Here is a 23,772-nt window from a genome sequence, read left to right on the forward strand (position 1 = left end):
CAAAATATCAAACAACAAAGCCAACACACCCTGAATAAAAGGGACAGCAAGAAACAGTTAAATAGCTGCCCCTATCTTCTTGCATGAAGGTCTTCCTTTCCTAGAATAAATCTTAATCAGTTTTAGGATATTTTCTTAGTTTCATTATTGTATAAATAACTCTCTTCTCGAGTTGTTATAGGTTCGAAGTTCAAGGTTTATTATTCATTGCTTGTAAAGTCTTGACTATTCATTCTACTTTGAACCTAGTTGCACCTTTGAAGGAGGCTTTTGTAGACACTTGATGTACTCAGTTTTTCTAGAACCTTAATACAAAGCATAGGATTCTGAATTTAGTTTTACACGGTTTATGTTATCCTGTAAGTTTTTCCAGTTATCAGTCATTATGTTTTTCTTCATATGCTTATGACTTATAGAGATATCTAGGTAGGAATGATTGTGTCTCAATTTATTCCTATAAGGTCCTGAAGTGATCATCTATTAAGAGAATGGATTAATGAACTATCTGTTTAGCTAATCCCCTCTAATCAATAAATCATCAGCATCTTGTGTAAGCTTAAGTATACTGCCTTGAATCTTTGGAACGTAGTTTAGAAGGTTTTCATACTTATAATTGTTCTGTTTTACAGTCTGGAAACTATGATAATCATATTATTTTCTGTCTTTTTTTCACCACTATTTTGATCTATATCACTATGTAAAGCTTTATAGCAGCCCTTTGCTGAGATATTAATATAACCCAAAGGATAAAGTATTTCAATTTTACATCTGTCTTCATTCATTGGTCTTCCAAAACTAAAACCAAAAACCCCAAAACAATTATTTTAGATGCTCTGGCATTGGTAGCTGACCTACTACTATCTCAGAGGTACCTGTTTCCCGTAGGCAGTCCTTGGCTGCAAAAACTACGTCAGGAAATCAACTCAACCAGCTTTTAGGTTCAAGCTGGCCCTTGAACCAAAGGGGGCTCCCTTAGTTGTTACGAGGCTTTGTTTAACGCTATTCACCTTTCACTGAACAATAGCCTTTGAAGCACAATGGCCAGATTTATGGTTTTAATTGGGGGTGGTTGGCGATCAATGACAATCCCTAATCATGATTAAAGGCCTCTCTCATAGGGTCCCTTCTGAAAGTGTCAGCTTCCAGCCTGACAGAATGACTTAGCCTTTCAAGGATTATGATAGAAGAATATAAGGAGATTCCTAATAATTGAGCAGTCAGACAGACTACTTAACAACTAGGGAAATTTGGATGCGTGTAGAAGATTTCTACAGCCCAACAAAACATATTCATAGTATTCAAGAAGGCCAAACTGAAACCAATTCTAAGAGGAGCTATTTCAGACAGATAGTCCAATAAGCTAATCTCTTTTAATGGCTGTCAGAAAGCACAAAACAAAACTATTCAAAGAGGAGTTATCTTGGACAAACAATCCAATAAGCTAATCTCTTTCTAAAGATAATGATTTTGTAGACCTTCCTATAAACACTTTTATCATGTGTAGAAATAAGATATGAAAAACTGGAAAAACATACTCGAAGCACAAAATTCTTTCAAAACTAGAGCCGTAAGGCTTTCATTAGAAAAACTACAAGAGAAGCTATTACTTAGTTTAAGAGCCTTGGCATCAAAAGCCAACATCAATTACTTCAATTGATGAAGTATTTATACAAATTCTAAATTAAAATATCTTGAAAAAATATCAAGATTTGTTTACAAATATCTCAAACTATTTTACATTAATAGAACTTAAATAAAGGACATTCAAAAATAATGAATCTATTTGGCACTACTTTTATGGATTTATGGTGACAAAGAAGAGAAAATCAAATTTGATAGCAACTCTTAATTGATGATGAGGCATCCCAGTCACTAACTGCATCCTTTCTTTGTGCATTTTGCTCCAGCAATTCTGCAAGATTAGGGTCCATTGATACCTTTGTATATCTCAATCCGAGATAGTTCTGTAAAAAGTGAGAGAGGTTATTGTAGATGAATATGTTATTGAGATAAACCTCTTTCAGTTTCCCAAAATTCGGCTCCAGATGTTCAAAATACTTTCTGCAAAAAGGTGTCTAAAAAGGAATTTACACAGTCCGAAAAATAGGCTGTGAAGATGTACTTGTATCTCTGGTTATGTAATAGCTGTGTAAAATCTGAAGTAGGTTATTGTACTTTAGCATCTTAGGAACACAAACCTCCTTCAGTTTCTCAAGAATCATCTCTGATTATCCACAATAGTTTCTGCAAAATGGTGGCTTAAACAAGACATTGCACAGTCGGAAAAATAGGCTAAACATGATGAGAGTGTATATACCAACCCCTGACACTTGTGTGAAAAGTGAGATAGGTTTTTGTATTCTGGAATCTTATGAACCAAAACCTCTTCCAGTTTCCAAATATTCATCTTTGTTTAGTCACACTATCCTTTGCAAAAAGGTGACTAAAACAGGAAATTTCTGGAAAACATCCCTTCAAAGATGCATTTGCATCTCCCAATCCATAATAGTTGTTACAAAACTGAGAGAGGTTTTTGTACATGAGGATGTTATAAACAAAAACCTCTTTCATTTTTTGAAAATTCGTTCTCAGAGGTTTGTAAACCATGTTTGAATTTACTTTATTACATCATTTTAATCATGTTTAAATGCATGATTAACTAAATCAACTAGCTAATGAAACTTAAATTTACATTTTGAGGGCGCATTTACTCTTGCAGACCCATTTATTATTTCTAAACTACTAAAACCTATTATATCAACAAATTTAAATTATCAAAACTAATCATGTTACAACAATCCCCAGACCCCAGCACAAAGCAGTTGCCACTTCGAAATGGCTTTACAAGATAAAGCATGCAGTTGATGGAAGTGCGGAAAAGTATAAGGCTCTTTTTGTCGCTCGTGGCTTCTCTCAGAAGGAAGGTATAGACTATGACGAGATATTTTCACTTGTTGCCTGATATACCACCATCCGCTTGATCATAGCCCTTGCTGCTTCGCAAGGATGGAACCTACATCAGATGGATGTCAAGACCGCGTTCTTGCATGGTTCGATCAAAGAGGAGGTCTATGTGGAGCAACCCGAAGGATTTAAGATTCACGATCGAGAATCTCATGTGTGCAGGTTGAAGAAGGCCCTCTATGGGCTGAAGCAAGCACCCCGAGCGTGGTATGAGAGGATCGATAGCTACTTGATGAAGCTAGGATTCACTAGGAGTGAAGCCGACCCTAACCTTTACTTTAAGGTTGAAGATGACAATCCTCTCATACTAGTGTTGTACGTTGACGACCTCTTTCTAATAGGTGCAGACCCTCTCATTCACAAATGTAAGAGGGAGTTGGCTTCTGAATTTGAGATGAAGGACCTAGGACTGATGCACTATTTCCTAGGACTAGAAGTCTGGCAGAAGCCAGGGGAGATTTTCCTATCTCAAGGAAAATATGTGGTGAAGATATTGGAGAGATTCGGTATGGTGAACTACAAGCTCGCGACTACCTTGATGGAGCTTGACTTCAAGAAGTTAAGCGATAGTGTTGCCAGACCCGTTTTATGAAATGTTATCGAGTATCATCAACTCATCGGAGCATTGATGTTCTTGGTGAACTCTCATCCAGATATATGTTTTGCAGTCAACATGTTGAGTCAACATATGGTTGAGCCTCACCACTCACATTGGATTGGTGCCAAGAATCTGTTGAGATATCTTCGTGGCACAATCACTCATGGGTTGAGATACATTGTCGGAGATGTGAGACTACATAGATATACCGATGCTGATTGGGCAGGCAGTGTGGTGGACCGAAAGAGCACTTTCTGGTGATGTTTCTCTTTGGGACTGCCTCGATATCCTGGATGAGTAGGAAGCAGAAGTCAGTGGCTTTGAGCACCGCCGAGGCAGAGTATATTGCTGCTAGTATGGCCTCTTGTGAGGTGGTCTGGTTGCGAAAGCTCTTCAGTGAGCTGTTTGGATTTACATTGGATACCACCGTGATCTTGTGTGACAACTAGAGCAGGATTCGTTTATCAGAGAATCCTGTATTTCATGATCGCTCCAAGCATATCAATATCAGGTACCACTATATTCGAGATATGGTGCAGTGGGGAGCAATAAGGCTCCAACATATCGGTACAGATGAACAGGTCGCCGACATTTTGACAAAGCCCCTAGGAAAGGTCAAATTCTTGACTTTCCGAGAACGACTTGGTGTTGTTCAGAGACCCTCTTATGAGGGTCGAGTATGATGTATTGAGCTCTAGGAGCTCCAGGGGGCACAGGGTACTTCTTGGAGCAACATGCGACCACAGGGCGACTCACCATCCCCTGGTGGTGCACTATGTACAGGGTGAAAGGTTCAACCTTCCCCTGTGACACCCCGTGGCGACTGTAGGACAGGATGATTAGTTCTCCTATGGGCCAGGATGATTAGTTCTCCGTGGCAACTGTGGAACAGGATGATTAGTTCTCCTGTGGGCCAAGATGATTAGTTCTCCTGTGGGCCAGGATGATTAGTTCTCTTGTGGGCCAGGATGATTAGTTCTCCTGTGGCGACTGTTGGACAGAATGATTCGTTCTCATGTGGACAGGATGATTAGTTCTCCTGTCGAGGCATCCTACCCATGCAGTCTGGGACTCATGGGAAGTACCTCTGATCTGATCAATGAGTAGGGAGATGGGGTTAGGGACCATCAGTAGTACTATCGATGGACGCATCGTTGTATCTACCATACTCCCTATGCTAGGGTGACCTCCATTGATCTGGGATCAATGATCCTGATCTGGGATTAGTGAGAGTGGTATGACACACTCTGAGACTGACTTCGGGTCAGTGGAGGATGGTATGATACATCCTCGATCATTTCTTCTTCTTCATAGTTCGAGCAGAGCAGAGTAAGGCCAAACAGTGCAAGGCAATGCATTTGATGGCTGGGATAGTAGTGACGGTCAGACAGATTGCAGATGGAGTTCTCCCTAGTTGAGAGGGAGTGTTAAAATTGGAAACTAGGGCCAAACTCCATGTGGGTCACCTCATTTATGGCAGCTGATATTTTTCCTAGATTCCTCTTGTCGAGAGGTGTAGGATTGATCTAAAGAACATCTGATTCCGACAAGTATTTATGTCGATATGAATTTATTTGTATTAACTTGACAAATTGTCAAGGTCGGCCAGCAGTTAAATGTGTGGCACACATGCCTAGTGAATCATATAAATACAAGAGAGGTTGATTCATTTTCTCATCATCTCATCTCACTCATTCTTCTCTCTCTCTCCTTAGCTTTGGGTTATAAAAGGAGTAGCTCACACGTGGGAAGGAGGACGCATTAGGGCAAGGAGGACGCAAAAGTTGTTGAAGGTCTCTTTGACATGCGTTGACCAAGCGTTGACTCATCAAGGGTGCGGTTTTGGTGTGGTTGCCTCTCCTAAGCAAGCCGCAAATTTTGGCACAAAAATCGAGGCAATCCGTCCACAGGTTTGACTAGCGTTAACTGCCCTAGTTTTGGGCAGCAGGTTGACTTCAGTCAACAACACTTTGATTGTGTTTTTGGGGCTGTTTAAAGGCTGTTTCTTCAGGCTGTTCGAGGGCTAGTTGACCGGAAATTGACCAAGCATATTGGAGGTCAATTTCAACTCGTTTGACCATGTTTGACTTTGCTGATCTAGGGTTTGCTGCTGCTGATATAAAATTACAGAATTCTGATTTTGTACTATTTCTTTGTGCTGAAGTTTTGAAGATAAAAGAATATTTGATCAAAGGATTTCCCCGCATTGGGGTTTATCCCTGGCTAGTCGCCACATCTTGTGTCTCTTGTCTTGGCTTGTTTTATGTTGATCGTTTAATGTTCTATCTGCACTTTACTTAATGTATATGTGATTGCTAATCTGTGGCTAATAAGAAAAAAAGAAGTAAACTGCTCTAAGCATAGAACATACCATAATTTAACAGAGCTCCTAGGCTCTGCACAATCCCGGCACCGACAAATCAACTTCCTCAGCCAACTGTGTCAGCCCTCCTGGCCTCTGCGTGAGCCTATCTTTCCCTCCCTTAGTCTCTGCACTGCCTCTTCTTGACTCGAACTTGATGACATAGGCACCGCATCACCCCTTCCTTGCTGCTTCTCTGCTAGGAACAGCTTCTATCACTCAGGACAACTGTTTTCTGCTGTCGCTGCTCTTCTCGGCTGATGTCCTCAGTTCTCCTATGATCTGTAACCACCCTTTGATACCATGTTGGAATTTCTATGTTTAACCCGTTAGAAATTCTTCTTGTACTATCTGGTTTATTTCATCCTACTTGTTTAATTACTTAACAAGTTATTTACAATGTAAATACTGAAATAAACACAAGTATAGTATCAACATCTACAGATCATCAACTGAAAGAAAACAAGCACACAAGTGACACCGTTATTTTTGGACCAATGTCCCCGGAAAAACCCAATGCGGGAAAACCAGTGCAACTATCTAAGGGTTTGATTTATTAAGCAGTTTCAGAATACAATCTGGGCGCCAAATCCGGCTCACCCAACAGAGAAAAATCTTGGTAGTAGTACCTCTCTACTCGAAAGTAGATATTCCGGCTGAAACCCTGGATAAACACTCTGGCAGCTCCAAACTGCCCCACGAAACCCAACGTCAGCCTCTAGGGACCGCGTCAGCCTCTCTCTGGCCCAGCGTTAGCCCAGCGTCACTCTGGTTTGGCCTGCGTCAGCCCTATGGTCCTCTGCATCACCCATGCTGGCCCTCTGAGGCACTGTGCAACTCCTGGCTGGCTCTGCGTGAACCCTTGGTTGCTTCTGCGTCCCTCTCTCTGGCTACTGCGTTGATCCTCCCGGTGCTATCTCTGCCTCTCTACTTCTGTATTCACTGCCCCTCAGCTGCAATTCTGATCACTCTCTCAACTTTCTCAGCAAACCCAGCCCCAAAAAGTCGAAATATTGATCTCTTGGTGTATTCTCAAAGTGACCCTCAAGCCTCCTCTTATACTTTTCTCGTTGACATATCAACGGCCAAGATTAAGTCCCTAATCGACGGCTAAGATTAGATCTGGCTTGATCCATGTCTTTTGGACCATTCTAACACATTTTTATATTAATTCACATTAATATTTTAATTTTCCTAAGTTTAGACTTAGGGACTCCATTAAAAATATTAATTATTTTAATATCTCCCAAACTGTTTAGAATCTGCCCAAACCCTTTCTGGGTATTGGAGATCTCATGTGCCCTAACCTCTCCACCAAACTTCGTGGCTAGAGCAGATGCTACCCCAAATCAACACATTGTGCAGCAGTATATACCCCTACATGCCACCGATCATCCCATTACTCCTAGACATGCCACTGTACACCATGGCCTACCCTTGTACACCGCTAGATACCCTCGGCTATGGCTATGCCATCCTGTACTGGCCTGGTCCCGCATGTGTCACTGTACCTGTCACTCGCCGCATGTATTCAATGCGATGTGAGGCATTCCCACTCCACAGCGCAATCCAACATACTATGGCACACCACCCTGCACCTCCATGCTCCTCTGCAGGCCCCTATTCCTCGCTCCATAATCCCGCACACCACTGGATGCTATGGCCTAATGTTGGGTCTATATGCATTAGACTACATCCCTTTACATAACATTGGACGCTATGACATAACTCTATTTAGTCCTGTGTACCATTTCCCACTGTCGTACCACACTGTAACATACAGTATCCTGCATGGGCCAAAATATAGACCTATCTACTAGTACGCCCTCCATGATGTGGGCTACATCTCCCCATCTGCTCTGAAAGACTTGAGCGGCCCGACTCCCCACATGCTAACGGAAATGACATTACTGCGCCTATCCTCAATAGTCCCTATGTCCCATATGCTAGTAAGAGAGCACTCTCTCCATACAATGCCCTGTCTGATAGTCTATCGATGCCAGCTCCTGCCAGAGTAAGATAGTCACTCTGTGACTCCACGCACCGTCAATATGCCAAGACAACTCATGAAATATTTATGCTCGACTGTCAACCCATCCTCTCACTAGTGCTGACTGGGGCTCTGATGGATATCTGGAAATGTGGGTGTGCTCAAGCGTCAAATCCATCCCGTAGATACTACCATCACCTACTAGCTCTATGATGTGATGGAAAATCCCACGTGGATCCCAAAAATAGTCCGGCCCTCGAGTCCCTCTGGTAATCCATGGCCTCTACTGACATGTGGCCATGGATGTATCCAAACGCCTAACCTGGTCCATCGAGTACCAACTTAGTACCTTTCGCCATCCAATCCCAAAGGAGAGATCGAATGTGTAATCCTGTGGAAGGAACAAACCCTCCAAGCTGATGTGGTATCATGCTCAGCTCAGTCCTGCTAACTTGTCCACCCCCTCGGGTATGTCTAGACTGTTAGGATATTCCGACACATAGGAAATAGTTAAGTACAACTTGGTCTAGTTTAGAGTTAGGTATAGAGTTAGGTAAAGTGTGTTTCTTTACCGTTGTACATATTGTAACTTACAATCCGACGGTCACGATATGTAGTGATCCGACGGTTCATTCTCTCCTCGGTATTACCGACACTTGATCCGTGGCTTGACACCCGATTGGTCCATGAGTTCTATTTAAAGCGCATGGAGGGTCATTGTTCGGGTAATCCGTGCATGAGAGAAGCTTATGTAAATTTTCATTCTTTGATTAATAAATTGCCTGTAGTAGCCACGTTGGCGCAGGCCGTGGACTGTTTCCCTCTTTGAGGGTTTTAACCACGTCAAAAATACTGGTGTATTGATCTGTGATCTGGTTGTGAGCGGTGTCCTTTTGGTGTTCTTTCTGAGGAACTTACCCTGTAAATTCCTACATGGTATCAGAGCTATTTGAGGGCCGCGTCCGTTGGTGATCCAAATCTGAAGCCGGTAGAACTGCATGCGGCTGTCGTTTCCTAGATCTGCTGTTTCTGACTGCTTTCGGGCCGAGAGGACTGCTCTGTTGCGTTCGGAGCATCTGTTCCAGTGAGGAACCCCTTTCGTTTCACGCGAAAAGGTTTCCGGTAGCCCTAGCTGCGTCATTTTTCAGATCGGGAGGTATACAGTGTTTTTGCAGTTTACTGTTATTTTCTCTCTGCTTATTTCGGTTTCGGTTTATTTACCCTTTTTTTTAACCGGATCTATACCTTTCATTTCTGCGTATGCTCTTTGCCCTGTGACTCTGTGCGATCTGGGCAAATCAGAAACAGAAAGGAAGGATTTTTCTCATGCGTATGCTCTTTTTCCTGCACCTTAGTGTGATCTCGGAAAATCAGAAACATTGAGAAAAATATTTAGTTTTTCGACTAAAGCTAACTTTGAGATTTTTTTTTCAAAAATATCTAGTTTTTTGGCTAAAGCTAACTTTGAGCCGCAAGGTTCGTTTTTCTTTGCATATTCGTGTTGGGTTTTGTGTTTTGTGTTTTGTAGGGAAAAAGAGCTTTCTCAAGGCAAGCACGCAAACCGAGGCCCCCCCCCTCTCTCTCTCAAATTTTTTGTATAGATCAATTGGTTCAAAGCTATTTTAAGAGAGTAGAGGTCTTGGGTTCAAGTCTCCATTTTGTGGGGGCGTTTTTTTTCATTCCTGCACATTCGCGCACTTTGCCGGCAACTTCAACAATTTTTTTTCAAAAAGCCATAACTTCTTCATCCAGAAGCCTTTTTCAGAGCCGTTTTTTTTAAAACAGCCTAATTTTTCGAGATCTATCCATTGGAACACTTACTTTCAGCATCTTCAGCTTCAGTTTTTAAAAAAAATGGAAAGTCCATGCCAAGTCATTCTTGACAGCACTAACTACTTCCAATGGATAGCCTACATGGAAGATTTACTTAGAAGTAAAGGTCTCTACAGAATAGCCACAGACCAAGAGAAGAAACCAAAAGATGAAGACAAGGCTGCAAAATGGGAAAATAGACAAGATCAAGCACGTGGTTTGATAGGGATGTCTATTTCTCCTGATCTTAGATTCCATATTGCAGAACTTGAGACTCCTCATGAAGCATTGGAAAAAATCGCTAAAGTCTTTGGGATTAAAAATGAAATTAGAGCCCATCAACTTGAAAATGAGTTGCTTACTTTGGATCCTAATAATTTTTCTTGCATTGAAGATTTCTTGTCCAAATTCAAGACCCTTAGATATCTCTTGGAAGGTGTTAAAGTTAAGAAAGAAGATGGTAACCTTATTTATTCCATCCTTACTAAGTTGGGACCAGCCTACTCTGTATTTGTTTCCACTTTCCACTCTACAAGGGAAGCTTTCATTTGTCAAGGAAAAGACTACAAGGCCCCTTCCTTTGACTCCTTTTGTGATTCCTTAATAAGAGAACAAGAAAAACTCTTACACCTTGGTCTTCTTAATCTTGGAAACTCTTCCACGAAAGCGTTAGCCGCCCAGCAGCAACCAAATTCAAAGAATCCTAAGAAGTCATATCCTCAAAAGAATGGTCCTAAACCAACTCAGCCTCAAAATGAAAGATCATTTCAGCAAAATGATAAGACCAATAAAAACAAATGGAAGAAGACTGATAGACATTGTAACTTTTGTAATCGAGATGGCCACTTAGAATCTAAATGCTTTAAGAAGATGGAAGCCTTGGAAGCCGCAATGAAGAAACATAACATCCATGTGGAGCCTACTTCAACTTCAACTTCCGGAATGGCACTTTCTGCATGTCGTTGTCAATCATCTCAGTCTGGTTATGCATTAAATGTATCTTCTTCCTCTCCTTCTCATGAGTGGCTCATTGATTCTGGAGCTTCTTATCACATGGCCAAAAACCAAGCCATGTTTTCTTCTTTAAATGATTGTAACACCAAAAATATATATGTTGGTGATGATAGATCTCTTAATGTTGTCGGGACTGGAACTGTTCATCTAGACAATGGTCAGTTTAATGATGTATTATGTGTTCCAACCTTATCCTGCAACCTTCTATCTGTATATCAGATAACTCATTCAGGTGAAGGTAAAATTGTTGAATTTTCACCTCATGATGTTGTAATCAAGGATCTAAGAGATCCTAAACAGATTCTAGCTACTGGTATTGCTGATGATTCCACAAGGTTGTATAAGTTTCACAACTTTGGGTCATCAAATCTTCCCTCAGTATTTGTTGCTCATAATGATGAAGTGAGCAAACTTTGGCATGAGCGATTTGGTCACTTAAACTATCGCTCCCTTCAGCATCTATGTAAAGAAAATATGGTGACAGGTCTTCCTATGGTATCTTGCAGAGATGGTGTTTGTTCCGGATGTGTACTCGGAAAACATCATCGGGACAGTTTTGACAAACGTGCCTCTTGGCACGCCTCAGCCCCTTTACAGCTTGTGCACAGTGATTTATGTGGTCCTCTTCCAGTTGCTTCATTCTCTGGCTGCAAGTATTTCTTAACTTTCATTGATGATTTCTCCAGACGCACTTGGGTATACTTCTTAAAACTCAAGAGCGAAGTATTTAACACATTTTTGGCCTTCAAAGCCTTTGTTGAAAAACAATCTGGACATCAAATTCTTAAGCTAAGAACTAATAATGGTGGAGAATATGTTAAAAACACATTCATCAACTTTTGCACCGAAAATGGAATTCAAATGCAACATACTGTTCCATACACTCCACAACAAAATGGTGTAGCTGAAAGAAAAAATCGCACCTTAAAGGAAATGGCTAATTGTATGCTGCAATCTAAAGGACTCAGTCTTAGTTTTTGGCCCGAAGCAATTAATTGTGCAAATTATATAATCAATCGCACTCCTACTAAGGTTCTAGAGAATATCACTCCAGAAGAAGCTTGGAGTTCCATTAAACCAGATGTAAGTCACTTTCGTGTTTTTGGAAGTGAAGCATGGGCCCATATTCCAGATGAAAAGCATAAAGCTTTAGAACCTAAGAGTGAGAAATGTACTTTTGTTGGATATTCTGAAGATGTAAAAGGTTATAGACTTATTCCATTTAAGTCCAAAAATGTTATCATTAGAAGAGATGTAAAATTTGATGAAAATAAATCGGCCTGCGAGCCTAGTCCAGCGGATGTGCCACCTCTTCCTATCTCTTCTAACTTTGAAAACATTTCTTCTTCAGATGATGAAAGTGAGGATGATAATCCTCCCCCACCTTCTCAGGATCCTCAACTTCCAAGATGGGTCCGTGCTACTCGGGATGCAGCAGGTGATCTTGCCGGTGATCCTACAGATCAGCGAGGTACACGTTCTCAGTTTGGAAGAGCCTCTTCTTTACTGGCTCAAGCTCCAGTAAATCATGATCCTGACACTTTTGCAGAAGCTTCAGGCCATCCACATTGGGAAGCAGCTATGAATGAAGAATATCATTCATTGTTGGCAAATGATACATGGGATCTTGTTCCTCTACCAAAGGGACGCAAACTTGTTAGATGTAAATGGGTTTACAGAACCAAGTATGGACCAGATGGGAAAGTTGATAAACATAAAGCTCGTCTTGTTGCTAAGGGCTTTTCACAGGTTGAAGGCATTGACTACACTGAAACCTTCTCCCCTGTTGCCAAAATGAACTCTATCCGCCTTGTTCTTTCCCTTGCTGCCTCTTTAAAATGGGAAGTCCATCAGATGGATGTTAAATCTGCCTTCTTGCATGGGGACTTGCAGGAAGAAATCTATATGGAACAACCCATTGGCTTCATACAAACAGACTCCAGCCTTGTTTGTCGACTTAAGAAATCCCTTTATGGTCTCAAGCAAGCTCCTCGGGCTTGGTATGCCAAAATGGATAGCTTTCTTTTAGAATCTGGCTTTTCTAGGTGTTATTCTGACAATACTGTCTACACCAAGAAAGTGGGCAACTCTCTTATCATCCTTGTTCTTTATGTTGATGATCTTATTCTTACTGGTAGTGATCCCAACCTTATAAACCATGTGAAGTCCAGCCTTAAAAAGAAATTTGAAATGACAGACTTAGGGCACTTACACTATTTTCTCGGTCTTCAAGTCTTGCAATCCAAGGAGGGTATTTTCCTTTCCCAGTCCAAGTATGCTTGTGATATTCTTCATCATTTTCACATGGAAGGCTGTAAGCCAGCCCCTTCTCCCTTTCAGTCTGGAGTCAAACTTTCAGTCTCTTGTACTTCTCCTGAAGTTGATGCTACCTTATACCGTCAACTTGTAGGAAAACTCTTGTATTTAACCCATACTCGTCCTGACCTTTCCTTTGCTGTTGGCCTTGTTGCTCGTTTTATGCAAAACCCCCGTGAAAGTCATTGGAAAGCAGCTAAAAGAATACTTCGTTATGTTCGAGGTACAGTACAGTTTGGGATTCATTACAGTGCCAAAGCAGCTCCTCTATTAGTCGGTTTCACTGATTCTGATTGGGCTGGTGACCCTGATGATCGAAAGTCTACTGCCGGTTATGTCTTCACTCTTGGTTCAGGACCTATTACATGGGCTTGTAAGAAACAGGCTGCCATTCCTCTTTCGTCAGCAGAAGCAGAGTATCGTGGTGCCGTGGAAGCTAGTAAGGAAGCCTTGTGGCTTCGTCAGATCCTATCAGAGTTTGGCTTTGAGCAGCAGCATCCAACCACACTTTGGTGCGATAATCAAAGTGCCATTCAGCTATGCAAAGATCCAGTCCAGCATCAGCGCAGCAAACACATTGAACTACACATGCACTTCATCAGAAAGCTCATTCATGACCATGTTCTTGAAGTGCAATATTGTTCAACAGATGATCAGGTTGCAGACATCTTCACAAAGGCTCTCACAGAGGCGAAGTTCACTAAACTTCGATATATGCTTGGAGTTCAGGAAGTTGTCACTAAGGGGGGATAGGCTCTAGTGCCTCCTTCCTTCTCCTATTGTGTCATATTTGTAAATCCTTCAATCCTATCCCAAGTTGTTCTTAAGGGGGGATGTTAGGATATTCCGACACATAGGAAATAGTTAAGTACAACTTGGTCTAGTTTAGAGTTAGGTATAGAGTTAGGTAAAGTGTGTTTCTTTACCGTTGTACATATTGTAACTTACAATCCGACGGTCACGATATGTAGTGATCCGACGGTTCATTCTCTCCTCGGTATTACCGACACTTGATCCGTGGCTTGACATCCGATTGGTCCATGAGTTCTATTTAAAGCGCATGGAGGGTCATTGTTCGGGTAATCCGTGCATGAGAGAAGCTTATGTAAATTTTCATTCTTTGATTAATAAATTGCCTGTAGTAGCCACGTTGGCGCAGGCCGTGGACTGTTTCCCTCTTTGAGGGTTTTAACCACGTCAAAAATACTGGTGTATTGATCTGTGATCTGGTTGTGAGCGGTGTCCTTTTGGTGTTCTTTCTGAGGAACTTACCCTGTAAATTCCTACACAACCCTGCCTCCCTCAATCCAACGCATAAGTGTGAGTTGTTAACGCTATAGACCCCGCAAGTGGGCCTTTGAAGTGAACTGTGCTGAAAACCCAACGCGTGACCTCTATGTTGCCCCTCATCAATGGCTAGCCCAAGGGATGGCTGCACATCCTCCTCCATCACAGGCTCGACATGAGCCTTCGACTGCTCCTCCATAGACAACCCAATATGCACGATATGCTCACTAGTCAGCTGTAGGCGACTGTCGTCTGGCAACTCCGTCATAGATCTGGAGGCCTTTGTACCTATCGGCTCCTCAACAACAGTGGAGTTGTCTTCCGACACCTCACCAACCTGTGGTGCATTGTTATCACCTGAGAACTCAGTCACAACCCCGAATACCTCATCAATGGATGACGCCTCATCAATGGGTGTATGCTCAACTATCTCTTTGCCAACCATGGTCCCTTCAACTACTCTTTCATCTTTCTTCTTAATAAATCTCATCATCCCTGCAAAATCCCACTGAATCTCCATTTTTTGGTGCATACCCCTTAGTTCACAGAATTCCCAAAAGGAGAGGGACGCCTAAATGCCATGACCCAATGATTGGTATGCCCTTCAGTTTTCCCCCAATAACTCCACATCAGTGGCAATCATGTCTGGATTTCCAACTGAGGAATGAATCTACTTCTTCCCCACATCAATCATCATTTGTTGTATCCTCACGACCTCATTCCAGGTGACCGCCATGTTGTTTGATTCTAATCTTTCCCATAGGTTGAGCCAAGATTATGGCTTTGATACCACTGTAATGTTCCTAACTTAAATAATTAGTGATATGCAAAGCAAAAATGATTTACAACACAAAAACTTTAAACAATCAGCAAATGCTCATAAAAACTCTGGAATTAATAACCAGTTGAGCCATTTTATTACTTCTTCAGGAGAAAATACAATAGTAAAATAGAATGGTGCACCTGGTCTTGTCTCAATGGACAATCATGACAAAAACCAGGTGAAAAAGGTTGAACTCAAGGCTGCTACAACCGCTGCACCAAACTGAACTGCGCTACCCCAAAAAACTGCTCTGTCTGCTGACTTCGAAGGGATGGAATCACTGCTTCCCGTGCTCAAAAAATTATGAGATTTCAGCTCCTTGCTCCTTGGCCTAAACCCAGAAAACCCATGAAGGAATTGGCCAAATGTTGACCTCGAAATTTTGGCCCAAATTCCCCTTACCTCTTTTAGCTTCTAGCTGAATTGGGACCCCTATTTGACCCCTTCGATCTGCCCAGAAAATCCTATAAATTTAGGAGTGTGATCCTTGCCCAAAATCTAGAAAGGGTTTCCCTTGGTTCCAACCTTCAAAAATTGACCCTTCATAGCTTGGCCCTCCTCCAATTTCGAATTCTGTTGTTGTGACTGATCCTATCAATCTCTGCTCTTCCAACTCCAGCAATCCTCCTAAAATGGCTCTCCAAGTGATCTCCTACTTCTCCCAGCCAGCTCCATCTCTACAATTCCTTCCTCCAACTCCCACGTGAGCCTAGTGATGGCTCTCTACGCAGGCCTAGGTAACTATAAATCAGACTGCTAGGATGCTGGCTCTGCTGGCTCCAAACTCGCAAGAAAGGTTGGCCCTTTATTGCTCTCCCAATCCTCTAACTCTCCCGGAAAATGCTTGATCATTGATAGCTCCAAACTCCCCTTGCATATTCTCCAGCTAGCCAGAAATACACACTCCCTATTGTGGTTGAATGGTAGTGCTGTAACACACTCCCAAAACTCCTGAAATACTTATGGAACTGCCTCTCTAGGGCGGGCACGGATGGTCCCCCGAAGTAGAGGTTGAATCTCCCGCTTGAGAGATTCGTGGCTAAACAATCGGTTGACTCAACTAAATAGCAGAGCGAACAATCAAGTAATTTTGATTGCAAGGTGTAAGAATGAATCCAAAATGAGAGCTGCTCCCTCCTTATAACTCCTTGGGCCTCCCTAGCCTCATGTGGGCCCCTCCATCCACCTATTTGAATTTCCCTCCAAGCTATTTGAATGGTCCAATTCGAACTCCCATGTGGGTGGCCCCCACATTCCACTAGCAATCAAATAAAGTCGAATTACCTCCCAAGTCCCTAAGTCAAAAATGATGGGTTCTCTTCCTTAGCCAAAATTGTGCAAAATTGTGTAGTAAAACCCTCTTACAAATGTGTTTGAGAAGGGACATGACACCCCCCACAACCCACCAAAAATTTGATTTTCTCCTTCTCCTAAGTTAAAGTACCAAAAAATGTTGCTAATTTCAAAATTGTCAAAAGTGTAATATTTGCTAAGTGGCTTAGGAAAATTGGTGATATTAAATATGCTAGGAAGAACATCATTTACCTAACTTATCTTTGTCTGTGTATGGAATTCCAACATCTAAAGGGAACTTGGTACCTCTAACATTTGGGATGGAGGTGATCAACTTAGTAGTCGTAGGGTTGACCTAGGGGTCTCTTGCAATTCTCTACATCTAAGAGTGATAGTTTCTTAGAGGAAGAGGGCTAAGCATCTATGACCAAGATACCAAAATAAGGTGGATAGCAAGCCTTGAGAGTCTTTACACAAATAATGGTATCTCTCCTAGATTCATTACATACTAGACACTAGAAAAAAAGTTATCCTCATTACCTGCTTCTTGGAGAGAGAAGAGAGTACAATACCTCTCTCTATAAGGATTATGGAGGTCTGTCTCAATTCACAACTAGTGGGAACAAACCCTTAAATGGCCAAGGGGTATGCTCAAGCTATGCGACTAGTGATGCTAGAGATAGTTAGGCTTGATCATGATGCCATTGACAATTTGTGGGAAATACTCCACATAGAAGGTCACGAGGTCTAAGTGACGTGGATATATTGTGGTAAACATCATCTCTAGCCACTTTATTGATCACATCCTTTAATGGAAGAAGACAAGCAATGGAGTAAATCAATAATGGAAATCGATCAAATGTTGATAGACTAGATAAGCAAATTGGTATTAAAATACCAACATCGACAACGCTTGTTGAGACCTAAAGAAGCAATCCTCTTTGAAGAAGATAGTGCCAAATATGTGTATTGCTCATGACTTGAGGCTGAACCACTCAAGGACTTGAGGCTGAGCCACCCAAGGACTTAAGTATCTGAAAATATAATGTGAGCCTAAGAATACTCTCAATATGCAGAGGTTGGGCACCAAATGTGGCATCAAAGATAAACTTTGCATCATTACTAGGTGAAAATTATTTAAATGACTGGAAGCTAATGTTTCTTATAAATAAAGATAAAGTCCTAATATAATTCACATCAATCATAGTAATAAATTACATAGGAATGTCACAATCATAAATATGACAGTACTTCAAAGTACTTGAACTAGCATAAAACTAGGACAATTCAAACATTAATTACAATACACATATGGAAAACTTAACATCCATTATATATTTCAAAGGAAAAGAAATAGAATGGTATACCACTTCAGTAAGCTTGGAACCTTCAGCTAAACCTTGAAAACCTAGTTCTTCAACTTTTCTGGCAAATGGTGCAACATCAGGGTCAATGTCATTCCGTGCTTCTGTAACCAAACCCTGTTTCATGAATGGAAATGAACAGGATTTACATTTCTATAATTATATATAATAAAATTAAAACTCATGGAGAAACCACCCCATCCACTAATGAAAAAAATAAAGAAGAAATCAAAATAAAACAAGAAAGTACTATAGAATTTTAAGCATTATGTATGTAAACTTGAGATCCTAATCCACTTTTCCATGAAGTAATATTGTACCTCTATAAATAATGTAAATCATTTTCAATCAAATATGCATGGATTCATTGTTTTGGATGGGAGTTTGTATGGAATCTCATACCTAGAAGGCACATGTACCAATTAAGGAATATGGCTTTTCACATCTTAATCTCTAGAGATGTGCATGGCCAAAAGAACTCTCGAGTAATACCCTACCCTTAACATTTAAAAGGCAAATCTATATCCAAGGGCATTGATCTAAATCTTTCAAACAAAAGAGAAATAAAGCTTTATGAATGTATTTTTAAGTTTGAATCTAAAATTATGACTATACAAATCCAACAGTCTTTGAATACAAAGTATCATCTTTGTCTATACATCTCAAGATATAAGCAAAATGGAATGTATGAATCAAATAAAGGTGTATTTTCTTGAATAGATATCTTGTTTGTGAGATACAATGACAAAACTGAAAGCCTGAAGCAATCAAAGTCATAAACATGCTTAGGTAAATACCTTATAGTAGATGGAGCTTGAAATTCTATTCTACTGATGTATGGTTGTATCCAACTACTCCCAATGCAGCTCTACAAAGAACTCACAAACTGATTTTTTCTACTCAAATTACATATCATGAGCCCTCATGGGTACACATGCCTTCATGTATAAAATTGTTCTAGTATCAACTTTGCTTTGATGGGGATGTTTCTACTATTCTTCAGTTCCCAAGTTTTTGGGTTAGCTTTTCTTGCTAGTTCTGGTATTTTTTTAGTTGCTTGCCACATGAAAACTACTGAAAAAATTAAGAAATTTTATAGGAAACTACACATTATTCAAAAGCCACATGTGGATACTGATGGCTTTATCAACCTTGACTAATGTACTACTTCCATGATTTTTAGTGTGTTGTGTAGAAATTAGGCACAATTAGACACAAATGAGGAAAATGTTGAATACATGTTACTTGCTACTATTTATACAATTATGTACTAGCATTATCACCCTTTGGTGGGTTCTCAAAATCTACAATTAAACAATTTTTTATGTACTTCAATGAATAGTTATAATGATTTATCAATTATGAAATAATTCATTTGTTTTCCATGGAAAATTGGTTCTATTCATACTAATGTCCAAGGATACACATCCATTGGCACCCTGTTGCTGAGAAAATAATGCCTCTGAAAAAATGAACTATGCATTTTCAGGCAGTAACACGAAGAACAAGTTGATTTGCTTTACATGTATAGGTTGTAGCCTCAAATCCTAAATGTTATAACTAATGTACTTGTGTCTTACACTAATAAACATGTCTATCACTCGGAAAAAATCAGGCTAAGACCCAATATTACAAGAAGAATGATAGAAGTTAATATTTCAAGAAGCAAGTAATTCTGAAATCTAGTGGTTGCCCACAGAAGCAGAAAATGGTTGGATGTACTAAAAATTATGCCATAAATGTGTAGAAACACAAATTCTATCCCAACAACAACAGAAAAATATTTCCCCAAAATAGCCTTATAAATGTTATGAAATACTCACCATTGCATCCAGTACCCAGAACTGGTACCTTGCATTTTCAAAGGCAGATTCTGTACCACCTAAAAGTCTTGCCATTGCTTTTCTGGCAGCATTTAAGACTCCTATTCCTGCACTGAAATAAATTGGTCCAATCTATAAAAGTGAGATAGATTTGAAGAATACAACCGTGTGTACATGCAACCCAAAGTTACTATAAAATTTCAAATTTATTTTAAAATTTCAGTGGGAGAGAGTGTAGTGGGTAGATCATGAGTCCATATAGATCTATATTTGTCACTAACTCCTATTGTATTTTCAATAAATGTTCAACTTGACTCCATTCAGAATACTGAGAATAAAATGGTTTGAGCTATAAAACTAAAAAACTAACTGGAAATATAATAGAAAGTCAGATCCTGAATTTGGCTCTCTACTTGAAAAATAATCTTCAGGTTATCTAACACATTTTAGAAGAATGAAGCTGATATCTATAACATTGCATATCCAAAGCTAAATATGTAGTCAATAGATGTCACTACAAAGCACTCTAACCTTCTCAGTGGACATGAAACTGATTTCTCCTAGTTCATACAGTTTTGTATACAGAAATATTTAGGCACTTTAGAAGTCCACCACAATGTCTAGAAGCCTATTCACGTGTGATAAATACAGGATGTAGCTTATTACCTCCCTGCACCAGAAACAACAATCTTTTGCTTTGCAAAGTCTGATATTGGTCGGCCTTGTGCTCTTACCGCACCTAGGAGACCTGCAATAGCAACTCCTGCAGTTCCCTGTCACGTAAATAAAAGTCTTTAGCTAAAAAATACTTCATGAACAATATTTCAGGCAAAGTAGAGAAGATTTTGATTTTCTGAACTTGAAAAAATGAAACAATCATATTGAAAACATAGATGTGAAGTTCACAAAATAACAAGGAGGCACACCACAATTGAGCACACATGAGCTCAATCGTTCTGATCCTTGTGCCTTAAAAATGATAAAAAACCAATAACTACAGTCCTCTTTGAGGGGGAAACCTCCTATTGCAATGAATACAATGTACAAGACAATATTTGGTGATTCTAAGACTAGGTCTCCTTGATATATATATTGGAGACAAGGGGTACAATTATAATAAAATGGAACCATGAGGGGTTCTAGACTACATAATAATATGACAATAGAAATGTAATCACTCAATATCTAGGTCTTAATAAGGGGTTTTACGGTTAACATGCGACTTATATAAGGCTTAGCATTCCACTGCACTTCAAACAAGTGTGAGCCTTAACACTTGACTAACGACTAGTGATTCTGTAAAAATAAGTAAGCTTCCCAAGTCATCTCTTCCACTGGTTGGTTCTTCTATTTGATGATGTACTCCACAATTTCTGGGTTACTCAACTGCTTAATCCTTGTTTCAAGGATTGTTTCTACTTCTAGTATGATTTTCCCTTCTTCATTTATCTCTGGTACACTTCCCAGCTGCAAATGAATAGCATGGTCATGATCTCGATTAGGTGGAAGACCTTTAGGCATTAATCCAAATACCTTGGGATGATTGTTGACATCTTTATGGAGATCCCTACACTTCTCATCTGCAAATGAATAGCATGGTCATGATCTCTATAAGGTGGATGACCCTTAGGAATTAATCCAAATACCTTGGGATGATTGTTGACAACTTTATGGAGATCCCCTAACATAGATGATATTGACATTTGAACATTTAGTAAACATAATTGTGCCATTACACCTTGGTGCCCCTTTTGAGTAATTTTGTCATTCCATTAGAGCTTATCACTTTTAAAGGGTTTTCCTTGGATACCTTTAAGCTCAATTTCCTTCCCTTCTGAGGTAAATCTTATGAAGAGATCTTGAAAATTAAAGGTCACTATAAAAGTTGAAGCATAGATGTAAATGTTGATGAAGGACCTATTCACACTAGAAGACGACTACAAAATGATGAATCCATCGACTATGAGTCACCAAAGAACGAGGTCAAAGAGCGTCGAGAACAAGAATGTGAAGAATCAAAGGAAGAATTGAGAGAAGAATCCCTACAACAAAAGACTCCATTGAGGTATGTACAGAAACATCATCCTTAGAGTCAGATTCTTGGAGATAAAGAAACATGGATACAAATTAGAAGAGAGTCCCTAGGCATATCTAGTCATGCAAACCTAGCATTGTTATCTATGATAGAACCTCACAGTTTGCACAAGCAAGCTAATATGAGCACTGGTGTAGTGTCCCAAATGGAACAATTTGGGGTTTTCTCGAAATTTTAACTCAGAAATACTTCAGATAAATTTTCCATTCATAAATAGAAGAAAGCCATGTAAATTAGAACAAGAGAATGCATGCAATTCAATCATACAATGAGCAGAAATAATCTCATCTTTTATTATAATGTATAAACTGGGGTTTTACATGCTGGAATAAGAAAAATAGCTGAGATAGAACTGGCCTCAAGGATTTGCTCCAATGTTGCATCGGCCCTCCACCAAAACTGAACTGAACTACCACTGTTAAGCTCTCCTGTGAATTCTGGATGAACTAACCAAGGGGAGATGGGTACTTGCCCAATCTCACTAAATCACCCAAGGGTTTTCGTCTTGGGGCTACCAATGAAGTAGAGAACTGGGTTCCCAACCTCTCATACAAGAAGAAATATCAAATCCAAGATGTCTCCTAATGACATCCTCCTCTTTTATAGATCTGATGGATAGATCTCCAAGCCTCTAGACTCATCTTATTTTATTATTTTATTATTATTCTAGAAGCTCCTCCATTGACTTTATCTTAAGTGACCTTTTAATTTTATTTTATTTCACTTAAGTCACTTTTTGCCCATTTCCTCCAATTAATTATTTTTCCTTAATTAAGTGACTAATTAAAGTCATTTTTAATTATGGAAAATGGTAAATCGCCCACCATACTCTCTCTCGCTACCAGAAATCACTTCTCAGCATCCCATCCTGTAGATCTTCTCATTTCGGTTCGAACGAGCTATTACACTAAGGTGTTTTGTCAAATATTCCTCTCTGAATGCCACCTTGAGCGTAATTAATTAAGTTATGCCCAACAATAACCCCATTTTACGGGAATTATCAGAAAGTCATAGAACCAAAAACAAGATGTTTGGAACTGCTCATGATGACGAATATGCCAAGCGAATGCCATCGGACTCCATAAAAACTCCTCAAAACTCCATCGAGACCCCTGATGACATAAACCTATTTCAGTGACCTAGCCATCCCCTACCCTGAAAATCCACCTTGGCTATACTATGGAGAAAAATAAAAATGGTGAACATTACAATTGAATTAAGGCAATGAATGAAGAACTAGATCAAATAGAGAAAAATGAAACATGGATCACATTCCAAGACCCCAAAATAAAAATGTGCTTGGAACTAAATGGGTTTTCAAAAATAAGTTAAATGAAGATGGTTAGGTTGTTAGAAACAAGGCAAGACTTGTTTGTAAGGGTTATGCTCAGAAAGAAGGAATAGATTTTGAAGAAACATTTGCTCCTGTTGCAAGAATAAAATCCATTAGAATGTTTTTAGCATTTGCCTACTGTTGAAAATTAGAAGTGTATCAAATGGATGTTAAGTCAACGTTTTTAAATGGTGACTTAGAAGAGGAAGTCTATGTGGAGCAACCAAAAGGTTTTCTACTGAGCGACAACAAAGATTATGTACGTAAACTCAAGAAAGCTCTGTATGGACTAAAGAAAACACCAAGGGCATGGTATAGCAAGTTAGATAGATATTTGCAGCAACAAGACTTTAAGAAAGGAACAACTAACAATAATATTTACATCAAGGATGAAGGTAATAATTTGGTGTTAGTTGTCACTTGTATGTTGATGATATAATTTTTGGCAGTAATATTGAATCAACGAGTCAAAGATTTGCAACAACTATTCATCAAGAATTTGAAAAGTCTATGCTTGGAGAACTCTCCATTCTTGGACTACAACTTTAACAAACAAAAAAAGTGATTTATCTTTCTCAAAATAAGAACCTCAAAGAAATTCTAAGAAAGTTTGGAATGTGTTGTCGCTCAAAGTGTACAGCTAAGCGACAATTCTCAGGGCAGAGGCTCTCACTTTGATCCCTGTCGTCTCCGTTCTA

At 39.8% G+C, this 23,772-nt stretch overlaps 1 protein-coding gene across 1 annotated transcript in view; it reads right to left on the minus strand.

Annotated features, from left to right (window-relative positions):
• Positions 1-23,772, minus strand: part of LOC149239246 (NAD-dependent malic enzyme, mitochondrial-like) — a 463,766-nt gene that overhangs the window by 120,785 nt on the left and 319,209 nt on the right. The window contains exons 9-11 of the mRNA XM_089373360.1: positions 20,313-20,419; positions 19,647-19,758; positions 17,827-17,940 (exon numbers count right to left, since the gene is read on the minus strand). Coding sequence (XP_089229486.1) covers positions 17,827-17,940; positions 19,647-19,758; positions 20,313-20,419 — 333 coding nt within the window. The remainder of the gene's footprint in view (positions 1-17,826; positions 17,941-19,646; positions 19,759-20,312; positions 20,420-23,772) is intronic.

This window comes from Pinus tabuliformis, chromosome 8, assembly GCF_031772625.1.
Source record: "Pinus tabuliformis cultivar Carrire ecotype Pingquan chromosome 8, CPIR1, whole genome shotgun sequence".
NCBI lineage: Eukaryota > Viridiplantae > Streptophyta > Pinopsida > Pinales > Pinaceae > Pinus > Pinus tabuliformis.